This window comes from Grampus griseus (genome assembly GCF_964374135.1).
Source record: "Grampus griseus genome assembly, chromosome: 7".
Lineage (NCBI taxonomy): Eukaryota > Metazoa > Chordata > Mammalia > Artiodactyla > Delphinidae > Grampus > Grampus griseus.
Genome location: NC_139001.1, coordinates 7,747,334 through 7,760,809, shown reverse-complemented (window position 1 = coordinate 7,760,809; position 13,476 = coordinate 7,747,334). Strand labels below are relative to the sequence as shown.

Sequence of the window (13,476 nt, the reverse complement as noted above, 5' to 3'; positions counted from 1 at the left end):
CTAGATCTTTATTTTAATAAGCATTTTGTATTATTATTATTTTTTTTTGCGGTACGTGGGGCTCTCACTGTTGTGGCCTCTCCTGTTGCGGAGCACAGGCTCCGGACGCGCAGGCTCAGCGGCCATGGCTCACGGGCGCAGCCGCTCTGCAGCATTTGAGATCTTCCCAGATCGGGGCACGAACCCGCGTCCCCTGCATCGGCAGGCGGACTCTCAACCACTGCGCCACCAAGGAAGCCCTTAATAAGCATTTTGAATACTAACCATATACTAGGCAATATGATAGGTGTGAAAGAGTATAATGAACGGAAAGATCGTGGGCTGGGTCTGGCTCACAAATTTGTGTTTTGCTTGACCTGTGCAATATTTAAAAATTTTGGCTTAGTAGCTTATACAAAAAAAAAAAAAGGAGTGTCAGGCTTCTGGCGTCTCTTGACGAAACAAAACATCCAGCAACAGTGGGCCACATTCTTAAATGACTTTGGTCAGAGCTAAGTAGAGGCAACCTCTGTCAGTGGAATTTGTGTTCTGCAATTTGCTGCTGCCCCCCAATGGTGCTTCCTCTCTTGCTATTTTTGGTTTTGGGGTTTATTTGTTTTTGTATAGTTTCTTAATGAATTCAATTTGAAATTACAAGGCAAAACTTACACTGTGGTAAAGTCATTTCTGTGACAGTTAACACATGAATCATGAGTAATGTCATGCTGATTTGTATACTTCTTGTTCTGTCGAACATTAAAACGAAAAGCATCAGACATGGCATAGATTCGTTTCTGCTTGCTCCTCTCCCCTAAGCACAGCTACAAATGCTGGACAATAATAAGAGACAACCAAAGGAGAATGCTGAAAGATGAAAAGAGGAAGGCAGACTAGTTAGGGACTCTAGGGCTAGAAGAACAACGTAGCAGCAGGGGACTTCACAAGCCCTCCACCAACAGAAGGGGACCCAGGCCCCGTGTTTCTGGATCCCAACCCCACAATAGAAGGTGGCTCAAGCAGACTCGTTCCTCACTCAGATCTAACAGGAGGCCCTCCAACGACACCAGGCAATCCCAGCAGCACCTGTAAGACAAATTGACTGGGATCTCTGCTGATGGCAAGTGGCCAGGAAAAGGGCGCTCCTTCCCCACCACACCTGAGACTTCTGTCCCTCACCAAGAGATGCCAGGCATCTGGGTGGCTTTGACAGCAGGGATCCTGCCAAAGAGGTGACCTAGCCCCAGAAGTCTCTTTGTCTCTATGGGCCTGAGACTCCCCTCCCCCACCCAGAGACACCTGGCATCCAGATGGCACTAGCAAGGGAGATCCTACCACAAGTACGTGGTCCAGGAAACCTCTTTATCCTCATGGGCCTGAGACGCCCCTCTCCCACCCAGAGATGCTGAGCAGCCAGGTAGCACCAGTAGAAGGGGGTGCCACTACACCCAAAACCCTAAGCGAGAAGTCTCTCTGTCTCTGCATGGATGTGGACCAGGATGTGCTCCTCACCCATATCAGAGAGACCAGCCAGGTGGCCAGCCCCTCAGCAGTACCAGCAGAAACTAGTGGGAGCCCCAGTGGTACCTTGTCAACCAAACATATCAAAATAGCATTGCAAAGGCTCTGAAAACTAAATTGTCACTGTAGCTACAGCCCACAAAAGTAGTCCGGGACCTGCATGCTCGCCCTAGACAGGGTGACTGCCTTCTAAAAGGCAAGATTTAAATAAGACCTTGAACCTGCTAACATTATAGCCAAAAGGTCCAGGATACATTAGAAAATCACCTTATACCAAGAACCAGGAAAATCACTACTTGAGTGAGGAACGACAGCTAACACCAAGTTAGTTGATGCCAACACCAAGATACTGCAGTTACCTGATAGCGATTTAAGATAGCCATCATAAATATGCTTTAATAGCAAGTAAAAATTCTCTTGAAACAAATGAGAAAACTGAAAGTCTCAGCAAGGAAATAGAAGTTATAAAAAGGGAACTAAATGGAAATTATAGAACTGAAAAATACAGCAACAAATGAAATACTTGCTGGATGGGCTCAGTAGTAGAGTAGAGGTGACTCAGCACAGAATTAGTTAACTTGAGGACCAATCAATAGAATTTACCCTATGTGAACAGAGAGAAAATACATTGAAAAAAAATGAACAGAGCCTCAGGAAGCCGTGGAACAGTAAAAAAGATCCAGCATTCAGATAATTGGAGTCCCAAAAGAAGGATCAAGAGAGTGGGGCTTAAAGAATAAATTATGCTGGGGACTTCCCTGGTGGTCCAGTGGTAAATAATCCGCCTTCCAATGCAGGGGACGTGGGTTTGATCCCTGGTCGGTGAACTAAGATCCCACGTGCCATGGGGCAGCTAAGCCTGCGTGCCACAAACTACAGAGCCCACATACCCTGGAGCTAGCACGCCACAACTAGAGAGAGAAGAAAACCCGTAGGCCGCAACTAGAGAGAAGCCCGCGCGCCACAACAAAGAGCCTGCGCCACATGCCTCAACAAAGACCCTGCCTGCTGCAGCTAAGACCCTGCCTGCCGCAACGCAGCCAAAAAGAATACATTGTGCTGACTGGGAACAGGTTAAAAAAATACCTTAGAGCTTTTGAGGTCCTAGCAGCAGTTGTATAACATTAATGTGTGATGGTATGCATCTGTATGATTATAATTTTCTTCTTTTCTGGTGGACTCAGTAACTTGTGTTTAAGGTTAGAGAATAGCAGTGGCTGAATGGTTCCAGAATTGAGGATTTTCGGGGTAGGTGCAATGGAACAACAAGAGGGGTGAGGCATTTGATGACATACGTAACAGGACTTGAAGTGATGAAACATGGTGTCTCTGGCAGGTAGGAAAGGACTCAAGGCTAAGAAGTAGCTAACAGACATTGAGAGAAGGCAAGGGTCAAGGCACTAGTGGTCTCGATGTGGTGAAAAAGCCCGTGGAGGGGCACAGGAGAGTGAGAGCTGAATGATGGGTCAGTCCAAGATGATGTGTTTCTCTTGGTAGAAATAGCATGTACTTGTGCTATTGAATTTTTGCCTGGTGAAATGAGAGACTGGGTTTAATCTTGGAAAGAAGGAAGGTTAAAAGGTTTCAGCATTTGAAGGCATAATAAAGAAGTTATTTACGTTTAATAACATTTTAAAATAAACAATTATTGTATTGTTCACCTGAGATACTGGTATAGTTCATGTGAGAAAAATGTAATGCAGACCAAATACCTGGAGGTGTACTTCCCTGCTGGAGTTTTACATATTTTTTTGAGACATAGATCTTGGTTTTAAAAGCACTTTCATCTAATTAATCTGTGTATTGCTTAGTTTTCCTTGGGTATAGGTGCTCGCTGGCTTCAGTTGTTACAACTTAAATATAGATAACTTAGTCACAGAGCCTCACTGAGAGGTACTTCATTTAGACTTAGAAAAACTGCTGGACCCAGATAGTTGACCAAATAACATTCTACTGACTTCTCCCAACTGTTATCCAGTCCTACAGATAAACAGCATTGACTATATCTTTGGTATTTTCAGGTGGTTTACATCTTGGAAAAAAAACATTCCCGTGTAGCGACTGGCTTCCTCAAACTCTTGGCCGATAAGAACAGTGAACTGTTTAGGAAGTATGCCCTGTTTTCTCCCTCGGACCACCGGGTGCCTAGAATTTATGTACCTCTCAAGGACTGTCCCCAGGACTTTGTGACCCGGCCTAAAGATTATGCCAACACGCTGTTCATCTGCCGCATTGTGGACTGGAAGGAAGACAGCAACTTTGCCCTGGGGTAGGTGACCTCTGGCGAGAAAAACCACAGATCCCAGACGGAACTTGGTTTAGGTAGCATTTACGTAAGCATTTTTGTGTGTATTTTAATTATTATTTCTTCATTAAAGCATGCGTACTAGGCGTGGTTCTTCAGAAATCACCCTTAGCTACCACAGCTGGCCACCTATAGGTTCCTTGAACTGCCAGGCAATCACCTCTTTTGTTTGTTTTTTGGCATAAAACATAAGCACATTCTGAACCTCTGCTTATTTCCTGTTACGTTATGAATCCTGTTTGTAGTTGTGAACTTGCAAAGAATTCATTGTATCAAACAATCAGACCCCTCCTTTCAGACACTGGTGTTAAAATATGTGAAATTCCAGGCGTATTCATGGGACCTCAGTCCCCCATGCTTTAAAATATGAAAGTAAAGGTATGTTTGAATGATGTGCTTTTTTGGTATTGATCCTTCAGAGGTTTCACTTGTGGCATTAAACATTAAATTACCCTACTGTAAACAGGGAAAGGTACCATGTTTTTAGGGAAGCTTTTAGAAACCAGTCTAACTTAAATATAGATTATATAGCCACGGAGCATCATGGATAGCCATTTCCTTGTAATCTGAAGAAACTGCTGGACCTAGCTGTTTGATCAAATGCTGTGCCTGTTTCCTTCTTACAATTGGTATTCATTTTGAAAGAGAAGTATTAAGTTTTAGCTATATCTGTAGTCCTTTATTATAGATGGTGTCTGGTTTATGCTTAGGTTTCATTTTAGGAAATGAAAATAAAGGCATACAAGCTAGAAAAATTTGCTCTGATACTACTTTTAGTCTAATTGGGTGACTTGCTTGTTGGTCATCTAACTTGTGCAGGATGGACCCTCCTGGGAATGTTCCGTGGTTATGAGTGCCGACACTGAATGGATGGCCACGATGTGCTGCTTTGATGAGGTTTATTCTCTGCTTAGCCTTTTATGGTTAGTGAAGTAAACCAAATCAAATCTGTGTGTCCTAATGCAATTTAAGAAATACTATCCTGGGCCACTTTCTCAGTGCTATGAAGATCACTGTGATTTATATGATCTCAGAGCCACTCAGGAACAGTTGCACTTTCTTTTTTGCTCTCAAGTGGTGGGATTGCAATGTCATCATTTTGAAGCCTAACTCATTATCCAAAAGTGACGTCAACCCCTTGAGCCCTAAATAGCCCTTCTCAGCGGCTTGCCAGTTTCTCACCATCCACTCAAAAGGCTTGATAATGGCTGTGCCACCTGGCCCCTGGTGATTGTGCCCACCACACTGTGCTTGGCAGTGAAAAGGGAACACTTTCACATCAAGGCAGGAAATCCAGCCTTGTCTTTTATCTGCCTTTCTGTCATATCCCATTGTGTATACTTGATTGGGCTGTTTCCTTAGTTTTTGAGCTGTAAGGGTGTAGTCAGGAAATCTTCACAGAATGAGTTTCTCTTATTACTCAGATGGCCCTTCAGGTGCTTTTTTGTTTTGTTTTGTTTTGTTTTGTTTTTACAGATCCTCCCTTACTTCATCAAGAACTCTTTTCTTGTGGGTAAAGTACAACAATAATCAAAAAAGGAGTCAGGCCTTTGAAGCAGCAAGGACATTCTCTGAATCTAAAGAAAGAATATTTTAAAATAATAACCATATATTAATCATCTATTTTTCAAAATGCAAAAGTTTGAAGATTCTCATACTTAGATGGAAAGCTGTGCTTTTTCTCGACCTTTTTACTATTAAGACATTAAAAATTGTCTTTTATGGAAATAAGCCTTTTAAAATCCTTGTGGAAAAGAGAAAATTTATCTCAAGAAATAAAATGTGGCGGGTCTTCATGGTGAAGTTCTCAGCTGACGTCTGTCTCGTGGGGGGTGCGCGCTGCAGCTGTTGCCTGTTGGGGGTCGCCTGGCTCTTTTGTTCTGGCTATCTGTTACTGATCTTTAGGAGCTGAGGTCACCGTTTCCCAGTCAGAACATGCCGTGCTGTGACCGCTTGGGTTTCCTCTCTCATCTTTGCCAGGTTCTGACCCGGAGCGTGAAGGTAGTACTTGCTCTGGGTATGAATATGAAAGCATAGAAACCATGCCTAAAAACCAAGTTTAACCGAAGCGCCTTTCTTTTGAATTTCTTCCCTGCCCCAACACTCTGCCCTTTAAAATTATTGAACTTCTGCCTATATAATTGCTACTGATTATTCAAGTCCAAAGTCATTTACTTCTTCTGTAGTTAAATTCAGTTCACAAAGACAGGTGTTAATCATATGTGTAAGTCACTGCTGTATTATGTGAGAAATACAAAGGTAAACAAGCTGTGGTTTCTTTATTTAAAGAAATGATAACCTAATGCAGAAGGAGTTTACATAAATGTCACAGGATTAATTTGATTCCAAGAAATGGAATCCTACTTGATCTAATTTAAATAAAAGTGGTGATTAGTATAAGACATCGGTGGTTCACCTAAAACCCAGGGCAGTAAGCGTAGGCAGGTCTCATGAGGAGCTCAGAACTAACACGGTGGCAAAGGAGTCACAGCTTCTCTCTCAACCACCCTGACCGGTCCAGCCACCACATGGTATCTTTTCTCTCCCCCTTTCTGCACATGACTTGTATTAGTCTGCTTTTTTCTACACAGGAGCCATTTACCTGCTTGATAGCATACATGGCCCCCAAATGGTACTGCCAGTCCTCTGCAGGTCACACACTGTAGTCTAGAGCACAATACAGAATTCCTAGGGTAGAAGATCTTTATTGGTCTATTGAGACAGTTATTTGCCTAATAGTTGTAAACAGAGGTAGGGGTCCGAAGTCCTGCGATCCAGTGCCCCGTTATCAGGGACTGGGGGACTCAACTCCCTGGCAAAGAGTGTGGGTAAAGCAGATGGACTGAATGGCCTGTCTCTCTGAGCTCTAGCTGTGGTACAAAGCAGAGTGTTGTAAGCTCTTCCATAGGAATAAAATAATTTTCTGGAAGCTTAGAGGAGGTGGATGAAGGGGGAAATCCAGGGTTGTTTCTGGGAGAGTGGAAGCCTGTTTGCTAAAAGATCACTCTGATTCAGAGTCCAGAGTGGGTGGGAAGGGCCATGACTGAAAGCAAGCAGTAGGCTGTCGCACTAAGATGAGATGGGAGAACCTGAAGTAAAGGAGCTGCAGTGAGGGAAGCAAAAGGAATGAAAAGAGTCAGGGGAGACGAAGAAGGTAAATTTTCTCAGACATGGTAACCAATGGGAAGAGGGGCATGAAAGAGAAAGACAGAACCTTGAATGAACTCTCAGGCCTCTGACTTGCGTGATTGGTTAGATGATGGCATTTAATCACGATTCATCAAGGACAACTTCATCTCCTACGGTTCCCTTCACTTATGCCTCATTGCTTGCCATTTCGTTGCCGACTGTGTTCCTAGCTCCAGGCTTCTGCACACTACACTTCCTTTCCCAGCAGCGGCTTTCTCCTCTCCCCAGTGTTTATTTAGTGAAATACTCAACTTTTAAACTTAACTCAGTCGTCTACTCAGAAAATGTTCCCTGACTGAGTCCTCCGTCATGGGTGCTCCCATAGTTTCTAATAATACCACTCTTAAAGCTCTCATCTGTTTGTATTGTAATTGCTTATGTAAGTTATTTACTTGGCCATGAACTTCTTTAGGACAAGGATACTCAGTGAATGTTTGCTGGCTGGTCAGATGGGTAGACGAGAATGATTTGATGACCCCAGGGTCTTCAGTCATGTTGACTAGGAAGATGTACCATAAATCAAGCTAGAAAACACAGGAGTGGTTTAGAACAGAAAGTGATGAGAACCAGGTTCTGTGGTTTCAAAATCAACACTTGATAACAATATACAGTCAGTATATAACTGCGGGTGGAGAACCCCACATTTAGAATCTTTAACAAAAACGTTAAGTAGCATGTGCACATTAATAGAATGTATAATTTCAGTAGCTTTGGAAGGGGCCTTCAGGAGGCCATCAGTCTTGGTGCCCCCTTCAGTGTAAGCATTGCTTCTCTGGCACTCCCAGTGGCACTTTGGTGCCTCCAGTTAAGGGAAGCCCAAAGAGAATTACAGTACTAGAGACCTCTAGTTGTTACAAGTTAATTTTTATCTTGTTCTTGGAATTGCCATGAGAGATTTCAGTTGAACCTTATTCACCTCTATACATTACATGCCACACTTTGATGAACCTTAGTCCTGTAATGCTATCAAAAATCTAAAAGTAATCTGTTCTTAGTGAACCCTTACTGGCTTTTCGGGGTCACTGCTTTTTGTCATGCATCACAACATATTTAGTATTTTTTACATTTAGTACTAGATTCTTGTCCAAGATACTTAAAAAGCCACATTGGCTTCCTTGCTGAAATGATTTGTAATTATATAATCAGACTTATAGTTTTAAGAGCTTCTCAACTCTCTTAAATCATCCTTCCCTTTAGAAACTCTTGCAGTGGAATTCATGCTTATACTTTCTCAGACCTTTGTGAAATCTGCTATCCTAAAGTATAGAGTTTACAGTCCCATCCTTCTCTTCCAGGATGTCATGCACATGGAGATATCAAGGTCACTTTCTCCTAGATTTATCATGGCTTCTTCTTCTGGAATATTTAAGGATAAATCTTGAAGAAAATGGAAAAGTTTTACAGCAGCTACTGTGAAAAACATAATAGTGTTTCTTGGCAACACTGAAGACTAACTAAAGATCTATGACATGAATTGACCTAGAGCAAACTGACATATTTATATTACTTTCTCTAGCAAACTTTGGTAGCTTTCAGGGATGGGAAGGAGGAAAATGAATAGGTCAATGCATGTCTAGCAGGGTTGAGAAATTTTTGGTTGAACGTGGATTGTCTAGGCTTAATGTCATAGTACCGCTCATTTTAAGAGAATGAAGGATAGCAGCTTCCATTGGAGAGAGTGACTGGGTGAGGTGAAAGGAGAGGAAGGGAAGTTCTGATTGACGATGTGTGTGGTGGGGAAGAAGTGGCTGATGGGTAAGGGGGTCTGTTCTGGTATCTTCTTCAACTCCCACCTTTGTACCTATAAGGTGTCAGTAATCAGAAATATTTGTTGACTAATAGAAGCAAATACTTTTACTATTCCATTCAGGTTTGATTGATACCGAATTTCTTATGAGGTAGATATGAATTGGGGAGATGGTCATTAAATTACATTAAACTGTGTTTAGGAAAAAGAAACAGTAACTAGGTTGGTAGAAAAACCAAACAGGATAAGTTAGTTTGTTTCATTGAGGCGTAGCCTACAAGATTTGCAAATTGAAAAATAGCTCTAGCTAGTTCTTCCTCCTGTGCAAAGAGTATTTCACCTTTTCAAGAGAATGTTCGTATCTGAAGACTCTTCTGAGGAAGAGGCTGTGTTATGTAATCCTAAAAACTTGTATTACCAAACTTAGACTTTATAAGTCCTTTTCGGGGGGCTTTGGCTCTAGCTTGGCTGGTAGACAAAAAGCAAATCAGGCTGAGGAGGGGGCTCTTTTTTGTGACTGTTGGGCTCCACCTGGTGGCCTGGAACGATCCGCTTTGGTAAAAGCTAATGTCTTCAACATTGAGAGCATCTTGGTCAAAACAGAGCAAAAGTAAAAGGAATGGAGGAGAGTGGTCTTGATGCAGGCTTTGGTTCCAAATTGTTCCTTCCTTGTACCGTGTGCAATCATGAACCCTTCTTCCATGGTTGTCAGCTTCATCCGCAGTCTTCTTGAAAATATTATTTTAAAGTATTAGAGAACCGTAGCTACCATCAGCCTTCTTTTTTACTCCTTAAAAGCTTTCAGCCTCCTCTTTGCTCCCTTCACATTGACATTAAACTCTTCACTCTCAATCTTTAGGGCCTTCCCTAAAATCAGTCAGTGTTACTGAGCCTTGCTTCTCTTCCACATTGTCATCACTGATCTGCCCACACTTTTTTTAAAGTCCCCAGTTCCTTACTTAACTGCCTTCTGCTGCATCATAATACTGAGCCAGAAAAAGGGAAATAATATGTTCTTTCCTCCTGATTATAGAAAATAATACCTAAAATATACAGCTCAAGTATTTGCCATACTTTGTTTTCACTGCGTATTTTTACTGAAGTTCTGGGTGTGGCCATGTTTGATTGTTCTCCACTTGCAGGTTCTCAGGGATCTGATATACCATTGTATCTGTTTGCATGGGGTTTCCAACATAGGCCAATATGCATGAAAGCATTTATGTGAGAGCAATAATGATAGTGATAATCACTCCAAGAATGTATGACTGCCTTCCCGTGTATAGCCTAGTTTTAAGGCTAAAACTTTATGAGGCTGTGTGGTAGAGGAAGGAGGATGAATGGTTTGCAACACTAATGTTGACTGTTAAGTGTTCCTATTTTCTTTAAGGCACAGAGACCAATTCGAAGGACTTTCCTGTCTTAATTTCTTCTGTCTGTAGTTGGCCCCTTCCCTCAGTAAGGTTTTTACTAGCACATTATGCAGAACAGTGGACCTAATGCTTATTTGTTGAGAATGTTTGCACATACACACAACTCCCAAGTATAAGAAGCTGGGAATGTTTCAGCACTGTCCTGATTAATCTTACAGTAGGATCCAGTTGTAACAGCATAGATTGTGAATGGGAACAGTATTTGTGGAGGAACTCTGGTGAGTGAAAAAAATTGAGGTAGTGATCATTATAAATTATTCTAATGAGGAAAACTTTCTATCTCACAACTATTTCTTATTGCAGTATCAAAATTTTTTAAAAATTGCATTTTTTTCCATTACATACTCATTATATATTTGATACTAAAATTATTTAAAACATGTGCCATAGAAAGTGAATATTTTCCAGAATTTCATCCCCTGAAATAATCACTATTAAGGGTTGGGTATATATTTGTCTAAAATATTGTTTTAAAATATTTATTGGACTTCCCTGGTGGTGCAGTGGTTAAGAATCTGCCTGCCAATGCAGGGGACACAGGTTTGAGCCCTGGTCCAGGAAGATCCCAGGAAGTAGTTGTGGGGCACTGGCGGAGCAACTAAGCCCGTGTGCCACGACTACTGAGCCTGCGCTCTAGAGCCTGTGAGCCACAACTGCTGAGCCCGCGTGCCACAACTACTGAAGCCCGCGCGCCTAGAGCCCGTGCTCTGCTACAAGAGAAGCCACCGCAGTGAGAAGCCCGCGCACCACAACAAAGACTAGCCCCCGCTCTCCACAACTAGAGAAAGCCCGCGCACAGTAACAAAGACCCAATGCAGACATACATACATAAAGAAATAAATAAAATGAGGTTTCCTTTATTAAAAAATATTTATTAATATTAATTGCAAAGTATGTTTCACAGATAAAAGAATACATGTAACACTAAAGTGATTTTTGAATTCTTGTATTTAAACCAACCCTTGAACTCACCACCCAGATTAAGAAATCTGTCACAATACTGTTGAAGCTCCCTGTGTGTTCCTCTCTGTCCTAACCCCTAATTTTTTCCCAGGAGGTAACCACTGTCTCAGACATCTACCTTTCTTTATAATTTACCCATATTTATATCCCTGAAAGTGTTAGTTTTGCTTGTTTTCGAACTTTATAAAAAATACCATCCTACGCAGATTCTTCTGCGACTTGCTTTTTTTTCATTTAACATTATGTTTCCAAGATATATTCATATATTTCATTCATTTTAATTCATAATATTTCTATTTCCTGAAATATACTATAATTTGTTTATCTAGCGGTGCATATTTGGGTTGAGCTGAAGGTCTTGCTATTATAAACAATGCTCCTATGAACATTCCAGTGCTTACTAACTGGTTTCTCTAGACTCTACTTAAGAGTAAAATTACTGCATCATCTGTGATACATATGTGCATGTTTAACTTTACAACTTTACAGCCAAATCATTTTCCAAAGTGGCTCTACCCATTTTTAGTCCTACCAGCAGTGTTTAAACTCCATTGCTTCACATTCTTATCAACATGTGATATTGTTAGACTCTTCAGTTTTTGCCAAACAAGTGGATGTAAGATGGTATCTCACTGTGATTTCAATTTGTATTTTCCTAATTACTGATGAGATTGCGCACCTTTTCATATATTTATGGTCATTATGTTTCCTCTCCTAGAGATTATCTTTAATGTTTTTACTCATTTTTTTCACAGTTAATTTTTTGTTTTGATAATTTAGATTTCGAATTGCAAAAATGGTACAGAGAGTTCCTGTATCCCCTTTACCCAGCTTCTCCTTATGTGAACATCTTTGTATTATCATAGAATATTTACCAAAACTAAGACATTAACTTTGGTACAATACTGTTAAATAAAGTGTCGAATTTATTCAGATCTTATCAGGTTTTCCACTAACCTCCTTTTTCTGTTTGAGCATCTGGTCCAGGATCCTACATTGCAGTTGTCATGTCACTGTAGTTTTTCCAATTTGTGATAATTCCTCAGCCTTGTCTTTCATGACCTTGACACTTTTGAAGAGTACTGGTCAGTGATTTTGAATGTTTCTCAGTTTGGGTTTGTCTAATGTCTTCTCATGATTAGACTGAGATTAAGCATTATTGGGAAGGATACCATAAAGTGATATACATCATATCGGGGGGTACGTGATATCAGTATGTATACTGGTGAAGTTAACCTTGATCACTTGGCTAAGATGGTACCTGCCAGAGTTCCTAACTTACTATTTTCCTTTGTAAATATTATACTATATTCTGGGAGATATTTTTTGAAACTCTGCAATTCTCTTTTTGCTTAAACTTTCACTCACTCATTTTAGCATTCTTTTTAAATTGGGGTGTTTGTCATTTGATTTTTTTTTTTTGAGTTTAAAAAAATATTCTAGAAAGTAGTCTTTTAGCAGTTAATAATATGGAAAATATCTTTTCCTTGGTTTAAGAGTTGTCTTTTCATGTTGTTAATGTTAACTTCTGAAGAACAGACACTTTAAGTTGCATTTTCTAACTTTTTGGTGCTGGTATATAAAATTACAGTTAATTTTTGTATATTAATTCTTTATCCAGACACCTTGCTAAATCCCCTTATTAATTTTAATACTTTGGGTATAGTTTCCTTTGGATTTTTAATGTAGATAATCATATCATTGGTAAACAGATTTGTTTCTTCAATTCAAATCCCTAAAACATTTATTTCTTTTTCAAATCTTCCTGAACTGGCAACTCACAATTGGGAAGGAGATATTTTCCACACAAATGAGTAATGACAGTTCAATTTTGAGTGAAAGCAGTAGTAGCAGGCATTTTTTTCTTGTTCCTAATTTTTTTGATATTAGTATTAATAACTTTGCTAACGTGGCAGCTGGTTATTAAAGGACTCAAGTGTTTACCTAGATCCATGTTTTGGGTTTTATTTATTTTTTTACCATCTTCAGTTTTCTTAGTTTTCCTCTGGAGTTTCAAGGAGGAACAGAATGCCTTTTTTCCAGGCTCAAGAGCATTAATTTGTTTATTTATTTATTCAACCATCATGTATTGGGCACTTAAGATGAACAAGCATCAGTGTAAGATACAGAAACAAAGAAATGTTTATTCTCTTTAGGATGATTCTCCTCATCTATAATAAATAAGAGATGTACAATACCTAAACCACATTTACACAGCTAGAAAGAGGCATGTGCCAGAAAGGAGATATAATCAAAGGAGAGTGATAATACTGAGGAGAGAGATCTGCCCTGGGGAAGGGATGACTTCTTGGTCTTTCATGAAGGTGAAATGAGCTTGTTTTATT

General features: G+C 40.4%; 1 protein-coding gene across 5 annotated transcripts in view; it reads left to right on the top strand.

The window, feature by feature from the left end:
- The window catches only part of DIS3L2 (DIS3 like 3'-5' exoribonuclease 2), a 374,067-nt gene that overhangs the window by 156,574 nt on the left and 204,017 nt on the right, over window positions 1-13,476 (top strand). For all 5 annotated transcript variants that reach the window (XM_082658674.1, XM_082658675.1, XM_082658676.1 and 2 more), the window contains exon 8: window positions 3,519-3,766. In XM_082658674.1, the coding sequence (XP_082514800.1) occupies window positions 3,519-3,766 (248 nt within the window). The remainder of the gene's footprint in view (window positions 1-3,518; window positions 3,767-13,476) is intronic.